Source organism: Diadema antillarum, unplaced genomic scaffold (assembly GCF_040938485.1).
Source record: "Diadema antillarum isolate AM-2024a unplaced genomic scaffold, OU_Dant_1.0 scf00000212, whole genome shotgun sequence".
In the NCBI taxonomy this organism is placed as follows: Eukaryota; Metazoa; Echinodermata; class Echinoidea; order Diadematoida; family Diadematidae; genus Diadema; species Diadema antillarum.
Window position 1 is genome coordinate 370,918 of NW_027271101.1, and position 18,531 is coordinate 389,448.

At 40.8% G+C, this 18,531-nt stretch overlaps 1 protein-coding gene across 1 annotated transcript in view; it reads right to left on the minus strand.

The window, feature by feature from the left end:
* Positions 1–18,531, minus strand: part of LOC139724402 (receptor expression-enhancing protein 2-like) — an 88,499-nt gene that overhangs the window by 5,418 nt on the left and 64,550 nt on the right. The window contains exon 6 of the mRNA XM_071635547.1: positions 1,292–1,508. Coding sequence (XP_071491648.1) covers positions 1,292–1,508 — 217 coding nt within the window. The remainder of the gene's footprint in view (positions 1–1,291; positions 1,509–18,531) is intronic.

The following is an 18,531-nucleotide window of genomic DNA, read 5'->3' on the forward strand; positions in this document are numbered from 1 at the left end:
ATGGGTTAATTGGAGGATTTGATGCCACAGGGGGGATAAAGAGAGGATTTGATCTGCTGGTGATCTGTGACTGGGGGGCAGTATCGTCTTCATACCTGGATTATCACCCATTTCAATCTCTGTCAGTCAACTAACAAACAAAAAAAGCACACTTAAAGCAGATCAAATATATATTTCTCCCCAGAATATTAATAAGGAATGAGAATGGGGGAGGAATTGTCAGGTTGATTTCAACATTTCCAAGAGGCAATGCCCTCGTTTTGAGCTAAATGCAAAAACTACACATACATATGTTACACTCTGAATTCCATGGGAAGGATAGAGGAAGGCTGAGGGAATAAGTTTAATCCACATGCAAGGTAAGTTTGTGTCAAATGACGTGTGAGTGATCGATGATGATATCAGTACGTCTGGATCTGTCACTTGTATTCTACGTGGGCTTACGCTGGGATTTTTCAAATCTTATGTTGAAACATCATACTTGTAGCATGTCAAAAATACACTCGGGGAAAGAGTCACCAAGCCCTTACAGTCCACACACAGCCCCCCCCCCCCCCAAAAAAAAAAAAAAAAAAAAAAAATACATTACAAAAACTGATTTTTGCTGCGCAATGCAAAAATTAGTAATTAACGCAATGCAAATCATGATACAAAAATCAATCCATCTTGTAATTTTGTGGGAACTCTCACGACAGTTTGCCATGCACATTGTGTATCTATGGCACACACTTAAAAAAATCATAATTTCCTCTTTTATTTTCCCCCCGCTAATGATGCAACTGGCTGCACTAAGCCCGAGGTAAGCATATCAGGGTTATGCTCTGGTCATATAGTTCAAGCCTGCTCCATTTAGAGATTCAAAGTGCTTCCCTTGCACCCAAGTGATATTTTGTTTCAGGCAATGCATGAATGGAGGCAAATAAAATTCATTTCCACATCACCATCCTCTAGAAAGTGACTCTTGAGTGTTTATAGGAATACAGTCTTGGCAATGTGGAAGGATACTCGAGAGAGTGAAGGTGACAGAATGACAATTTGACATTCAGAATGACATCGTCTGGAATGAACATGGTGTGATGACTGTTGAGGTCAAAGGTCAGTGTTGAGAGTGAGAAGAAAAAGAATTGTGACGACAAGAAACTTGCTCTGGAATGGATTTCAAGCTATATTCAGGATGTACTCTTATCCTGCGAAATGGGAGAGCTGGGGAAAATAACATTTGATAATCATAGAAACTTTAAGCAAATAGACACGACACCATTCCATGTCAGGCGTCGATCTCCTCACTCACATTCAGGTGTGAGCATTACACCCATGTCCTCATTGTCTGCCTCATCCTGCGACCTCGCCAGCCCTCGCGCGCTCCTCTGCATGACCCCAGCGTCATCGTCGGCCTGGTCGCTGCCGGAGCGGTTCTTGGTCTGCGGTTCCTCCCTCAATCCAGCTGAGCCGGCAGCTATGGCAATCCCAGAGTACGTCTTCAGCTGATCCAGCAGTGAGGTCTGTCCCTAAAGTTGTGATATCAAATGGTTTGGGGGGGGGGGGCAAAAAGTAGAGCTGAAAATTAGCCATTTCTTTCATGTTTTAACTGTTTTAATTTAACACATGACTATTTTCCTGTCATCACAAAAGCTGTCTAAAGTTTCTTTGAAATAGAATGATCTGCCACAACAGGAAGTATCACACAATGGGGAATATGAAACAGCAAGAAGTACTCAAGAAGTACCAGTACTTGAAAATCACAAGAACACTATCAACTAACATGGATATAAGTATGTGGGACAGGGCAGTGTAAATGAGCCTTCTAATTCTTCTACATTTAACACCTCAGTTTGATTACATTGCATAACATATCACTTGTAAAGCTAAACAAAATATAGAAAAGCAGTTGTTTTTTTTTTTGCATGCATCAACTCAACTGTAGTATTGTATTTGGATATGACATTAGAAACACACATCATATAATGAGACAGAGAGGGAAGAACATGGGTATTCAAAGTAGGAAAGACTCCATGCAGCGAATGCACAAAGATGATTCAAGGGAAGGATTATATTGACAACATATGATCACTTTGCATGCAGTACAGAAACACTGATACATTCACATTCACTGCAATTCACAAGTGGTTTTACTCAATACCATGTGTCTCTGGCCAGAGGCTAAATTGTGCATAATTTGCTTAGTATAAAAATATCTGAAAAAATTTATATTCATTGATGTTCACAAGTACTACCAAAAAAAAAAAATTATATAGAATATTAATCTCTGTCATGAACCCAAGTCCCTGGTAAATATATGCAATAATACTTAATGATACTACAATAAAACCAGAATTTTTCGCTAATATCATGAGCCAAGATTCGCAAAATTAAAATACAAGCGAAAATTCTTGTCTGCACTATGTGCATTGAATGCCAGTGGCAACTATCAAAAATTTTATGACGAGAAAAGGCCGTAGGGTTCGATTTACGAAAATGTCATGCTGCGATTATTTCTGGTTTTACAGTGAATGATTGACTCTTCAAGGGAATCATCAAGTCAGTTTCAGATAAACTTCTGCACAGTGCAAACTTTTTTTCTTGAGTTAGTGCTACGATGAGGGATCCAAGATCCTAATTCACGACACAAAACATTCGGGTCTGAATCTCACAGACTACCCAAAAGTGTAGAATTCTTCCTCCTGTCTCTCTTGGCCCTTCATTATCGATTCCTGTCCAAAATGGATTGCAATTGTGATCCGTAGGTATCACTTTACTGATGGGGGCTTCGTTTGGGGGTTGGTGACCGTTGCCGGACACCAGTATTGTGGAAGACTTTCTCTCTGTGCCCTTCCTAATAAACCAGTGACACACTCAGAGAAAACGACCCCCCCCCCCCAAAAAAAAAGAAAGAAAACCAAACAAACGAACAAACAAAATAGAAGGAAAGTAAGAGTGGTGATCAGATCACACTCTTCGATGCTCATTGCACATCTTGCTGTATGCTGATCTATACAAAGTGCCTGCCACTTTCATTCTTCACTCCAGCTTTGTAAAATTGAGAGTTGTCGCTGATTATAAAGCACTGCACACTTACTTTGTCGAACAAGGAACTTCTCATCCAATGAATAAAATTAATCACGCAAGTTTCTGCATGCATGAAATACAGGCCCCGCAAAAAAGAAAAGAAAAAGGAAAAACTATTCAAGCAATACCACGCTTTCTTTTAACAGATAAAATGTGTCTTTGTCTTTTTGTATCTATACCTGATTAAACAATACCCTTAACATAGCTCAATCCAACCACTCACATATTGTCCATAAATCCAAATTGCAAAATACTATACTCACAAAATATATATGTGTCTGTGTAGAAGGTGTGGATTATGTGTAAAACTTTTGTATAAATGAGCTCTGCTATGTCCAGTGGATGCTGCTGGACTGAAACCCGGACCTGTGCACCTGTGATTCTGAACCGTAAGAAATAATTCCTACGGATTTCCTACATCACTGCCCAGCATCCTGCTGACACAACTCTAAGAGGTTTTTAACGTCAGACCATGCCAACAGCTCACTTCCTCCCGCAACAAATCGGAGGGAAATAGATCCGTAAAACTGGACACGCGAAATCTCAGTTATGTGACAGCTATTCCACACATCCCTTTGAAAGCCAGGTGTAAAGAATCTCAAATGAAAACAAATTTCTAAAATCCTCTTTCATTCATTTGTTTTCTTCAATTTGATATTATTCTCATCAGATCAACTTTATCTTAATAAGTATTTTCTTCTTGGGGGAGATTTTTTTTTTTTTAAAGGTACTAGGTGGCAGTGATAGTAGAAATCAGTCTTTCCAAATTCTTTGAAACTGGGTAGTTTACAGTTAGAAATATCATTATGATACACTTCAGAAGCGTACATGGTCAACTACAATGAATCTTATATGATAGAACTTTGGCTATTAAATACACACACAAAAATAGAACTACAAGTATATCGCTATTCAAAATTTCACTGAGCTTTAAATTCCACATGACTTTTAAAAGGAAACTATCATCTCTGCAATTTGTGCATGGTAATTACTCTAAAGTGAATTCATCTCAGGAAATCTACAAATGATCATTTTTCGAATACATTCCAATGAAGCTAGAGCAAATGCTCACCGATCGCAAAATTGTGACTTCCCAAAGATGCACTTTTCTCCCTACAGGATGAGGTTAATTTTGCAAAAAATACTGACGAAATTCTACTTTGAGGGGAGCTCACAGAAAGGCATCAATATGCCAAGGAATCAATGTATTTCAAACAAACACTCTAATCTGTCTGTGTGTCTGTCTGTATGTATGTCTGTCTGTCTGTCTGTGAATCTGTCCCTCTATCTATTTGTTATACCTACCTGGGTATCTATTTGTTATACCTACCTGGGTATCTATATTGCATTAATCTTTTTATTTCCAGCTCCCATTCTTAAATGTCCCGTGTCAAGTAAATGTCTGTCGTGATTGATGCATGTTGCATTTAACCAACGAGAGTAATACCTGTCGGTGGTTTTGTGTTCACTGATTACAATAAGCCCAATTGTTTCAAGAAAAGTAGAATGTATTCTACAAAATGATTTCATGTATATATGCATAAAACATGTTGTTGTTGTTGTTGCTTATTCATCAATACATCACTGTCATAAGGTTGCCTCATCGCAGAGAAGCTCAGGCTTTCAGTGTTTGAAAGAAAATGGTAGCTGCACAGGAACATTTTTGTTAGAGGTAACAAGTGTTCTGGTCCCCCAATCCATCCTTAAGCATGCTTATAAGGAAAAAAGTACAGCATGCAAGCATGAGAGAGATGCCAAATATAGTTTGATATATTTTCCTTGATAAAAGATGCAACAGCCTGACATTGCAATGACGTTCAGCTAAAAGGTAGAATCAGCAAAAATCACACACAAAAAAAACACATCTCCACTGTTAGTCTGTTTTCTTCTACGATGAGTCAAGACAAAAAGAAGCCAGTCATTAAAACCCTCCTCTTCAAGCATCGACGGCCACATCAAGGGGCTATATTTAGGCGGCGAAGGGTACAGGAGGAGGAAGCTGATTTCTCGGTTAATTTGGGACGAGCGATCCGAGGGCTGCTGCTCTCACGGCGATTCACGCGCTCCTCACAGACAGGCTTTTCAGACTTACAACAGTCTGCTCCACATTGGTAGCTTTGTGCAATATTCTACAGCTGTTGCTCAGCTCTGCTTATACATCATCTCTGTTGATAATCATTACTACTATAATGGACGCCGTGTGCCTGCGGACATTGATGACAATAATATTCGCAACAATAATAGCATTAATAATTTTTTTTGGTCCTATTCCTTTCTCATAATTGATTGTTTATTGTTCTGAGAGTAATATAGCGATAAAAGTAATGGTAGCTAACATAACCACTCAACTTGCTGTCATAATCATTTACTTTTATTATCATTATCATTATCATCATTATCATCATCAGCATCACCAATATTATCATCATTGCAATTATGATTATGATTATAATCATAATTATGATGCTTATCATTGTTATCATTATTGTTATTATCATTATTATTATTATTATTATTATCATTATCATTATCATTATCATTATTATTATCATTATCATTATTATTATCATTATCATTATTACTATTATTATATCAATGAATCATTTTAGTATCTTTGGCATTTTGGGGATCTTGAGTAAAATGGTCCAACGAGCAAACAATTGGTAAACTTTTTCTAACTTGTCACTTGTTACTTTTTGCTGCATGAAAGGGACAACATACCTATCATCCCTTAGGTGCAATGTGATACAACACACATCATTTCCCTTTCACAACATGCAACAGACGCAACAAAAACTCTGCAAAAAGTTTTTAATTCGGTGCAGGGGAAATCTGAGAAGAAAAGGGACATTTGAGAAACCTCCAGATTGACTGATAGTGGGATTAGGGCAGTGGAGCCCACCCAGGGAGAGGGTGGGGGACATTCACGTACGCCTAGACAGCTCTATCAGCAGCCTAATCCGGCGCATCGCACGCAACGACAAATGCTGTAACTAACAGCCATGCCATTTTACCCAGCATTTCAACGAGTCACTTAAAGAGCCTCCTTGTTCACAATCTAAAATGATAGCATATGTAATCAAGAAAAAAAATACACACAAATGCATCTTTTTTTTTAAGTCAGTAAATTTGTTGGACTAATATCCGTATTGCAGGAAAGAATAAAAAAAGAAAAACTCCAGCCTATGTCTACACACGCTCGTCCTGTTGGTTAGACATCATACTGTAAGAGAGTTTAATCTATGTGTAATAAAAAGTGACAAACATTTGAGTTCCTTGATTAGTTAAATTGTGGTCTTTGTTCAACATTTAGATGACACTTCATATGCATAAAACTTAAAAGATAATAACACTGCATTTTACAGATAAGTCAAATATTGATTTTTCACAATACTTGGTTAAATCCTTCTTATTTCATATGCAGGAAGTACAAAGAAGATATCAAATAATACTGCAGTTCAGTGCCTTAGTAAAGAATATAGTGGGGGTTTTTTAGGTCATATTGGAAGGTTAAAACCTGGTTTTTACATGAGGTGGCATATTAAATGTATTGCTTTGAGACCATTATAACATGAAAGGGTTCATTTGTAAGACATGTTTTATAAGGGTGGTTTCCTAACACCATACCTACCTTCTAAGTAAAGACCACCTTATATAACATGTAGGGCCTACACAATACTCTGCACACAAGATGCAAGCGGACTTAAGTTTCACAGAATATAGCCCCCCATCACACCCTACATGTCATCATCACTCATCACGTCATGCATGCCATGAATATTACATCCTGTACCACCTGCGTCGTCGCAGCCCCTGGTCATGGGTGCATCTTCTGCCCTCCCCCCCCCCCCCAACCATCCATCCTCATATCCACTTCCTATCCTCCAGACTCCCAACTCCCCCCTCCCCCTTCCATCATACCCTCTTCACAAATCCTTAGCCCCTGGCTCCCTACTGTTCTCATCCTTACCACATCCACTTGCAACTCTCCCTCCCCACCCCCCCCCCCCCATCCTTAACCAATGCTCCACTGCCAGTGGAAATTATCATAAAATGCGCCTCATGAGAGTTGTACGATCTATGTCAGACACGTTAACATCACTTTTACTGGGTTTTCAGGCCATCATATTGAAGGGGATATGCAAATGAGCGTTTTAATGGGATTAACATGTTAGCAACATAGGAAAGGTTAAGCAGACAATAATTAATGGCAGAGGTTTTAGATATCAATTCTAAAAAAAATGAAAAAACAAGAAGGAAGGTAAATATATTATTCTAAATCAAGCCATGAATTTAGTACTTGGCCCAACACAGGGCAGCCAAACATAGAAGCCTGGCAAACAACCAAGGCACAATTCTGATCACGCAATCAGGACACACCACTAATATCTTATACATACAGTGTAGGAAATAACTGCCTCAATGGGCAACTGGTTGTGAGGCATTTTATGCTGAAAATCATGGCCCTATTTTGATGATTCTCAAATTTCTAAAGCCTTTCCTTAGCATTTTATTGCCAGGTAAGAAGCCTGTTCCAAATTATTAAGATGAAAAGTATTTGCTACGTAAAAATGTGTGTATTGTGTCTTTATTTCATTTCTTTTTTGAGGGGGGGGGGGAGGGATCAACCTATGGAATGGGGCAGCCCAAACTAGACAAATTGATAAGACATGATTATGAGAGTCCTTCTGAGATACATGAAGGACAGACATAGATTGTACCCATCTCAATTACAGTAAAAACCAGAAACATTTGTGACATGAATCTTTTGCAAATTGGAGCCGACATCCCTTTTCTCTGCGTGAAACTTTCGCAAATTGGCTGCGGGCCACTGGCAGTTGATGCATTGAATACACAAAAGCTTTCTTGTGCACTTAACTTTCCCAAGTCTTGGCTTCTTGTGAAATTTGCAAAAGTTTCATGCATGCGAAAAAATATCTGGTTCTACAGTACAGCCAGCCATTTGCATGTCAACTCTGAGAGGAATGGGGGGGGGGGGGGGGGGGGTGGGGGGGGGGGTGGGGGGGGGGAGATCGGGAGAATGCTGTAGCCTGTTGTGTGGCACTGGGATCATATCCAGAGATGGGGTTTACAATCACATTATTTACAATCACATTAATGCAGACCTGAGTGCAACGTGCCAATTCACAAGCAAGATGTATGACAATGTCTAGACAGGCACAGCTGTATAGGGTGTCAGATCATGTAAAACAGTAGCCACAAATATACAATTTGTGAATATTAGTTCAGCAGCTCTAGAGAGAGAAAAAAAATCATGAAAGATCACATCAGAATCTATAACCTCTATTACTTTTCCTTTACTGTTTTCTTTTTTCTTCTTCGAACGTTCATAGCATTTAAAGCACATTGAAAAATCATCCACAATTCATACAATACTAACCGCTGGAAAATCAGATTAACCTCATAGCACTCAAAGCTTAAGCTAAGCCCCAGTATATATCACTATGCAGAAAGTGATACACCCCGACGTTCACATCAAATTACATTGATGAGCTGCTATGCCTAACCAACTACATGTACACACTGCATAGAAAATTACAGAGCAAGGAGGGGGAGGGAGAGTCTTCCTAATTAGCAATTAAATGGGGTGGGGGGGGGGGTAATAATCTGTTGACTCATTTTGAGTTTTCAGGATTTGCATTCTGGATAGTTAGTTGCATGAGAGGAAGTGCAGTATGAAACATAAATAATCAATTTTCCATTTGCTTCTTAATGAGAGGGCTTTGAATTATTTTTCAGGCTAATTATGCTAGGATACCATTCCCATACCAACCCCCCCCCACCCCCATGGGTTGGGGAGCTATGTAGAATACTCCAAATATATGACATTTCTAGAAATATCACAGAAAGTAGCAAAAGCCTGTGGATTACATTTCCAACATTTCTTCACAACAAAACACTCTAAACAAACAGTACAGCTATTTTGACCATGCCAGTGCTGCACGTAGCAGCAAACATAAAGAGTAAATGAATTTGATTGTTCTGGAGGTTCTAAATTATGATTGCCTTCAAGTCAACAATAAGAACTGCATGATAATTGAAACAGTGCATATATTATTATTCTTCACAAAGGCACACTGAGATGCTCCCCTCCCCCCCCCCCCATAAAAAAGAGAGAAAAAAAGGAATGTCTGTAAAATTGTATGTTTGTGTGAGGGAATTCTGAATATAATGTAATTCAAAAGGAGAAAAATTATGTACTTGCATGTTCCCATAAAGGCATACAGAATGAATTCACCAATGTCAAGGGTATGGGAGAGGGGGGAGAAGGTAATAACATTCACTCGCATTTGCCATAAATGGAGTGAAATAGATCTGTCTTCGCCAGCAGAACGCAATAAAACTACTCTTTGCCACTCTTGTATATCTTCTTCCCCCCTTTTCTCTCAATCTCCTTCTCCTTCTCTTTCTCTTACTCGTCTCTTCGACCCATTTCTTTCAATTTGTCCATTTGGCAGGGCGAAATTAGCCTCGGCCTCACTTTATGGAGAGACAGGGTGGTAACTATCCAGGGGCCTGCAAGGTATGAAATATATATGTGTTGCACGTAGCATGCCAAAATTTTTGTTTTTCATAAATACAACATTTTATAACAAGTAGCACATATACAAGAAGAGTTTCGTAAATATGTAGAGAAACAGGTATCATACACTGTACACTTAAAAAATGGATGATAATGTTTTAAATTTGATAAAAGTGGGAAGAGAGTGCAATAAACAAGGTGATCAGACGTCTAGTTGAAAATTACCTGATGATGTATGTGTGTTGAATATAGAGGGTAGATAAATGTATATCATGTGTGCATGCATGAAGGTGTATGTGTGAGAGCGTGTGTGTGTGTGTGCTCAAGGCACTACCGGTATTCTGGTAGCTTCGGTGCACAGACACATAAGCAGTATAACATTCATAGTATGAATATGATTGAATAATTGATAGAAGTATTGACAATGACACTCACATACAGACCACACAAAAGATTTATTATGACATATCGTCGCTGGGGTGACAAGACCTTGTATCTGCAATTTTGGTAAAAATGACTTTTTTAAATTAATGGTCAAATAATGGGTTAAGTGATGTCCTGTCCCAATCCCAACTGTCATACTCCAAAAATGAAGCCACCATGGCATGTCAAAAGAAAGGCTATCCCATTCGCCACAGTGCTTTGGCCGCCATGTTTTTTGGCTCTCCTGAACAACTGACATTTTGTAGATATGAGGTCTTGTCGCCAAAGCGACAATATGTACCAGTAACCTAGTTACCTAGTACCTACAGAGTACACATGGGAAATACTGTCACAAATGTACACACTAGTAGTTATGTACACGTACATGTATGATGTACTGTATGCCTGGCTGTTTTAATGTGTATGTACACAGGTGGACCAGATTAATGGAGAACATTCTATGTGGTATAGATATAGTACATACAGGCTGACCAGATAAGTGGAGAATTTTCTAGGTGGTATACAATGTAGCTATACAGTATATGCATGTAATAGGAAATACATTATAGCTCACTCAATCTAGAATGATTTCACCCATTCCAGAAGGTTCTGGGAAGTGCTAACATATTTGGCTGAGTGAGGCACTGTCCCTGTAGCCCAATGTGATTGGTAGTTATTCTTGGTAATGATGTTTTGTACATAGTTAGGCAGTGAGTCATCCAGGTTTCCTGGAACTTGGACTGGCTAGTAGGTTGGAGAGAGTTATAGAATGTGCTAGAAGGGGGTGAATGGATAGTATATAAGCCAGAGAAATTCTGCAGTAGGCAGAGTACCCAACACCTCTGCTCTGAGAGTTACGTCACTTCTGGCTCTGAAGCGACTTGTTATAGTCAGTCCTGTGTTACCTGCTGACCTGTTATGTTTGTGGAGATACTTGGCCTGGGAGACATTTTGCCTGCAGAGAATTAATGTGCCTTCATTGGACTCCATATTTTAATGTCAACGGACATTGCTACGGCAAAGCTGTGACGGGCTGGATTCCTAACTGGACAATATAAAGTGAATCATCATTCAACGCATCGACTGGACGTGGTCGTTGGATTCTGCACATTTCGCTGGGAACATTATACGGTGGATCTATTGTGGACATATACCCTGGATTTATAACGCGGACTATTGTAACCTGTGCCTCTGGATTTACGTCGAAGGAATCATTCATCGGTGCATCACGGATCATTCATTTGTGCATCAAGCATCGTATTTGGACACTACCAGGAAACTGTAGGGATTTCGTGATTTAGTGAGTAAGTGATTCCATTACTGACTTATATGTTTCTATTGATCATTATTGTACTGATGTGAAACCGATTACCAGTCTGTACCTACAATATCACTGTTAATAAACCGCCTGAACATCAGTTGATTGTTTCTTTTGTGCGATCATTCTCGGAGTGATTTTGGTCGTAACAAAATTGGGGGCTTGTCCGGGAAATGAATTTAAAGCCAAAACTTAGAATTTGGAACGTTCCGGAATCCAGAATATTGGCACAGACAAAATATCAGTTGAGTTGATTGTTCAATTGTATATTGTGTGTAATACAGTGTGACAATGTCAATCAGTACAATGGATGTTCAGGCATTTGTTCAGAGGACAGATTTGTCCCTCAAAGATTTGCAAAGGTTACGCAAATGTGATTTGACTGCTATTGCACAGCATTTAAATGTTGATGTTCCACAAGGTGCAAGAAAGGCAGAGATTCTTGACTTAGTAGCTGGTCACATGGAGCTCAAAGAAGAAATTGACACTCCAGATCGAGCTCAAATTTCCGATCAAACACGGCTTGAGCTTGCTCGATTAGAACTGGAGAAAGAAAAGATGAGATTAGAAATGGAAAGAGAGAGGGATAGAGAACAAAGAGAAGTGGAGAAAGAAATTGAAATGAAGAAACTTGAAGTGGAGCAACAACTGAAATTGCGTGAGATGGAATTGGCTCATGCACAGACTGTAAGAACTCAGGAAAGGGCTCCATCTGAATTTGATTTGGCCAAGAACATTCGATTGGTGCCAAAGTTTGAAGAAAACAGAGTTGATGCATATTTTGTGTCATTTGAGAAGGTGGCTAACAGTTTGAACTGGCCACAGGAATTTTGGCCCTTGCTCCTTCAAAGTGTGTTTGTCGGCAAAGCAGCCGATGTGTACTCATCTCTCTCTGAAGAGCAATCACGTGACTATGCTACAGTCAAGAAAGCAGTGTTGAATGCTTATGAATTGGTGCCAGAGGCGTACAGACATAAGTTCAGAAATTCGTACCGCAAACCAGGCCAGACACATGTTGAGTTTGCTCGTGAAAAAGAAATGATGTTTGATAGGTGGTACAGGTCCCTGAAAGTGGATCAGGATTTTGATAACCTACGTGAGGTTGTTCTCTTGGAAGAATTCAAAAAGAGTGTTGCTTTCAGTGTGAGGTCGCATTTGGATGATCACAAAGTGACAAGTTTGCATAAAGCAGCCTTGATGGCTGATGAGTATGAGCTGACCCACAGAAATGACAACAGACCACCTTTCAGGAATTTCTCTGGAAATAAGAGAAACAAAATTCAGTCGAGCAATCCAAAGAATGCTGGTCCTGAAAAAGGCACGAGTTCTGAAACTTCATCGGCACCAAAGCCTCAATCTGACAAAGGGTCCAGTACAAGTGCAAATGTCATCAAATGTTTTCACTGTAACAAGACAGGGCATGTAAAGTCACAGTGTTGGAAGTTGCAAAACAAAACAAAGAAGGACTTGGGATTTGTCATGTCAAAAAGTGTCCTACCGGAAAACAGTGTCCCGTTCAGTGAAACACAGGCCATTGAAAGTCAATCTCCCAAATTCAAAGATAGGCTGAAGCAGGTGGATGAGAGCTATCATAGCTTTTTGTTTGATGGTGAGGTGACCCCATGTACTTCTGGTGAGGCAGGTAAGCCAGTGGTTATCCTGAGGGATACGGGGGCCTCTCAGTCGTTGATGGTGGATGGTGGTATGACTTTTCCACCAGATAGTGCAGTGAATGCAAAAGTCTTGATTCAGACTGTTGATGGCAGTTATATGTCAGTGCCACTGTATAGAGTGGATTTGAAGTGTGGCCTAGTTTCTGGTCCTGTTACTGTTGGAGTTGTTCCTGAGTTGCCCATGGCAGGCATTGACTTCTTGTTGGGGAATGACTTGGCTGGGGACAAGGTGGTTGCGTCTCCAGTTGTTTCGGAGAAACCAGTGGTGGTTGCTGAAACTGAGCAGTTGCAGGAGGAATTTCCTGGGATTTTCCCAGATTGTGTTGTGACTAGGTCTCAGGCTCGTAGAGCTGTTCAAGATGATGCGGATTCTGTTGATGTGGAGGAGAATTCCGGTGTTTGGTTGGCAGAAACCTTTTTCAAGGATTTGAATGATGGGGTTGCTGTATTAGGCTCCGAGGCTAACAGTGATGGGCTGTTTAGCAAGTCTTCCTTGGTTGAAGCACAGCAGGCAGACTCTGAGTTGAATGGCTTGTCTCAGACGGCGTGTTCTGAGGCTGAGGCTGAAAAGGTCCCTGAGTGCTATTATTTCAAAGATGGCATTTTGATGAGGAAGTGGAGACCTCCCCATAGGCCAGCTGATGAGGATTGGACGGTGGTCCGTCAAGTTGTTGTCCCTCCTAGTTACCGCAATGAGATCTTGAGGATTGCTCACGAGTTACCAGTTGGCGGCCATTTAGGCGTCAGAAAGACAAAGGATCGGATCATGAGGCATTTCTATTGGCCAGGGTTGAATGTGGATGTGGCTGAGTTTTGCAAGACTTGTCACACATGTCAGGTGGCTGGTAAACCACAGCATTCGGTGAAGCCGGCGCCATTGATTCCGATACCTGCGTTTGAAGAACCATTCAGTCGGGTTCTAGTTGACTGTGTTGGACCTTTGCCTAGGACTAGGTCGGGTCACAAGTACCTCTTGACAATCATGGATATGTCTACACGGTTTCCAGAGGCTATCCCATTGCGAAATATCACTGCTAAGACTGTGGTAGATGCTCTAGTGCAGTTTTTCACTAGGTATGGGTTGCCCAAGGAAGTGCAGTCTGACCAAGGGTCAAATTTCATGTCAGGCATATTTCAAGAGGTGATGTATCGTTTGGGTGTGAAGCAGCTGAAGTCGTCAGCTTATCATCCCCAGTCCCAAGGTGCGTTGGAGCGCTACCACCAGACCCTAAAGACAATGATTAGGGCGTTCTGTGAGGAGTATCCCGAGGATTGGGATAAGGGCATCCCTTTCCTACTGTTCGCAACGAGGGACTCCCCAAACGAGTCGACGGGTTTCAGCCCATTTGAGTTGGTGTACGGTCATGAAGTCAGGGGCCCACTGAAGCTCATCAAAGAGAAATTCATGACTGAGGATGATGAGGTCCACCTACTTGACTACGTGTCAAAGTTTCGTGAAAGGCTTTCAAAGGCTTGTGAGGTAGCTAGGGAACACTTGAAAGTGTCACAAGACTCTATGAAGAGAAAGGCAGACCAAAATGCCAAAGCCCGAACTTTCAACCCAGGTGACAAAGTTCTTGTATTGCTGCCCATACAAGGTGAACCACTGAAAGCCAAGTTCAGTGGCCCGTACAGTGTCAAAAAGAAACTCAATGATGTGAACTATGTGATCAGTACGCCAGATAGACGAAAAGATCAGAGGGTGTGTCACATAAACATGCTGAAAGAGTACTACGAGAGAAAGGCTAGTCAGCCGGTAGGCGTAGCTCAGGTGGTAGTAGAAGAAGTAGATGAAGAGGGAGAAGCTCAAGATGAGAATGGAAGTGAGCCCTCTAGTGCCAGGTTGTCTAACTCAGAGATGTTAGGGAAAGTAGATGAGGCACTGAACTACCTACCTGAAAATCAGAGGAAAGATGTGACTAGTCTATTACATGAGTACAAGGAAGTGTGTAAAGACAAACCAGGCTGCACCCCTCTGGCTGTACATGATGTTGATGTAGGAGATGCTGACCCTATCAAGCAGAACCCTTACAGACTAAACCCAAGCAAACTGCAAAAAGTAAGGGAAGAGGTTCAATACATGCTAGACAATGACATAATAGAACCGAGTAAAAGCAGTTGGAGCTCCCCAATCGTCATGGTGCCCAAACCGGATGGGTCGCAAAGATTCTGTATAGATTACCGAAAGGTGAATGCCGTGACGAAAACAGATTCTTTCCCAATTCCCAGACTAGAAGACTGCATTGACAGGGTCGGAAATTCTGCATATGTCAGTAAAATAGACCTTCTAAAGGGATACTGGCAAGTGCCCTTGACCGACAAAGCCAGAGAGATTTCTGCCTTTGCTACACCAGATGGCTTGTTCCAATGCAAAGTAATGCCATTCGGCATGAAAAATGCTCCGGCCACCTTCCAACGGCTGACAAACCAAATCATTGCCGGACTTGACCACTGTGTAGTATACATTGATGACATCCTTGTGTATAGTGACACATGGGAGGAGCACATTACACACTTGCGGCAACTTTTCGATCGACTCAAGGAGGCCGGATTGGTGATTAATCTGGCAAAGAGTGAATTTGCAAAGGCCAAAGTGGTGTATCTCGGGCATGTAGTCGGTCAGGGACAAGTATTGCCAAGAGAAGCCAAGGTAGAGGCTATACTAGACTTTCCCATCCCCCAATCCAAGAAGGAGTTGCTCAGATTTCTGGGCATGGCTGGTTTCTACAGGAAATTTGTACCGAATTTCAGCACTGTAGTCACTCCCCTAACAAACCTGCTGAAGGGCAAGGCGAAGTACACGTGGACTGATGAGTGTCAAAGAGCCTTCGAGAAACTAAAGGCAGTCCTTGCTAATGAGCCTGTTTTGGCAGCTCCTGACTTCGCAAAGCCATTCAAGGTGGCAATAGATGCTAGCGATGTAGGAGTGGGAGCGGTTTTGCTCCAAGAAGATGAAGAAGGCACTGAACGACCAGTTAGCTACTTCTCCAAAAAATTGAACGCATACCAGAAGAAGTACTCCACAATTGAGAAGGAGGCTCTCAGTCTCATCCTTGCCCTCCAGCAATACGAAGTGTACTTGACAAATAGCAAAGGGGAGATCACGGTCTATACTGACCACAACCCCTTGGTCTTTTTAGACCGGTTCAAAATGAAGAACAACAGGTTGTTCAGATGGAGCATGATGACGCAGCCATATGCACTCAAAATCAAACATGTGGCAGGCAAAAACAATGTAATTGCCGACGCTCTGTCAAGAGTGTAACATGAAGAGAGTATCAAAGGTGAAAAGTTTCACCGCATATTATTTCCAGTGTATGTGTTTAGCATATTCATTAATGTGTGCAAAACAGTTTGATATGATTATATAAGCTCCGAGAATCCAAGCAATATCATTGTAAATAGTATCCATGAAAAGAGAACATGGAATTAATACAGCTATCCAAAAGGCATGTGATAGTATGTGATTATTGTTGCTTGACTGGGACTTTACCTCACATTCGTTGCAAATAACAATGAGAAATTGTGAAGGTAAAAGAAACCCTTGCTACAGCAAGGCTTTCTTTTTCCCATGGGGGATGGTGTCACAAATGTACACACTAGTAGTTATGTACACGTACATGTATGATGTACTGTATGCCTGGCTGTTTTAATGTGTATGTACACAGGTGGACCAGATTAATGGAGAACATTCTATGTGGTATAGATATAGTACATACAGGCTGACCAGATAAGTGGAGAATTTTCTAGGTGGTATACAATGTAGCTATACAGTATATGCATGTAATAGGAAATACATTATAGCTCACTCAATCTAGAATGATTTCACCCATTCCAGAAGGTTCTGGGAAGTGCTAACATATTTGGCTGAGTGAGGCACTGTCCCTGTAGCCCAATGTGATTGGTAGTTATTCTTGGTAATGATGTTTTGTACATAGTTAGGCAGTGAGTCATCCAGGTTTCCTGGAACTTGGACTGGCTAGTAGGTTGGAGAGAGTTATAGAATGTGCTAGAAGGGGGTGAATGGATAGTATATAAGCCAGAGAAATTCTGCAGTAGGCAGAGTACCCAACACCTCTGCTCTGAGAGTTACGTCACTTCTGGCTCTGAAGCGACTTGTTATAGTCAGTCCTGTGTTACCTGCTGACCTGTTATGTTTGTGGAGATACTTGGCCTGGGAGACATTTTGCCTGCAGAGAATTAATGTGCCTTCATTGGACTCCATATTTTAATGTCAACGGACATTGCTACGGCAAAGCTGTGACGGGCTGGATTCCTAACTGGACAATATAAAGTGAATCATCATTCAACGCATCGACTGGACGTGGTCGTTGGATTCTGCACATTTCGCTGGGAACATTATACGGTGGATCTATTGTGGACATATACCCTGGATTTATAACGCGGACTATTGTAACCTGTGCCTCTGGATTTACGTCGAAGGAATCATTCATCGGTGCATCACGGATCATTCATTTGTGCATCAAGCATCATATTTGGACACTACCAGGAAACTGTAGGGATTTCGTGATTTAGTGAGTAAGTGATTCCATTACTGACTTATATGTTTCTATTGATCATTATTGTACTGATGTGAAACCGATTACCAGTCTGTACCTACAATATCACTGTTAATAAACCGCCTGAACATCAGTTGATTGTTTCTTTTGTGCGATCATTCTCGGAGTGATTTTGGTCGTAACAATACACAGGGGAATATTTCAGCATTGCATTGGGTAATACTGTATAGCATCACAATACAAGAACAGCACAAATAAGAATAATATCAAGAACGTTGAATTCACCACATCTTACAGCAAAAGACAACAGAGCATCCATGCTAATGCCGAAAATGTCAATGTCTTTAAAACCTGATGTAAAACTGCACAATTATAGTCACACTGAGTAACGACAAGCAGGCTACAAAATACAAATTCTAACCAGACAATACAATCATATCAACATTCCGTAAAATTCTCCTGAGAAGTGACAAAACCAAGAGACAAAGACTGCAAAGAAAATAAAAATTGTTCGGTCTTCACTGTATGAAATGACCATCAAAGGGAACCAACAAAATAAAGTATAAAGGAAAACCTGTGAACACAGGTGACCTCAGTACACAGGTTCAATAGCATGCAGACTGGTTTGATGGGATTCAAATCAAGAATTTTGTCTTTATTGGCAGCTTGCCCTCAGGTTCTTGGCATGACAGGGATAATTTCCATGAATTCAGCTCAAGTAAAACAGAGATAGGATCTATGGGTGTGACAAATGACAGACCTATCAACTAAATCTGTCTCAGGGATCAACGCAAACTTTTTTATGTGAAAAAACAAAACAAAATGTTGTTCTTTGAATTGAAATTTTGGTGACCCGAAAAAGAAATGTAGCGGCCCAAAATAAAAAGGAAGTATAGAATCATTATGAATTCTAGCCCCAATCAGGCCACCAAGACATAGCCCTCTTCGAAATTTGGTGGCCCGACTTCAATTTTTAGTGACCCTGGG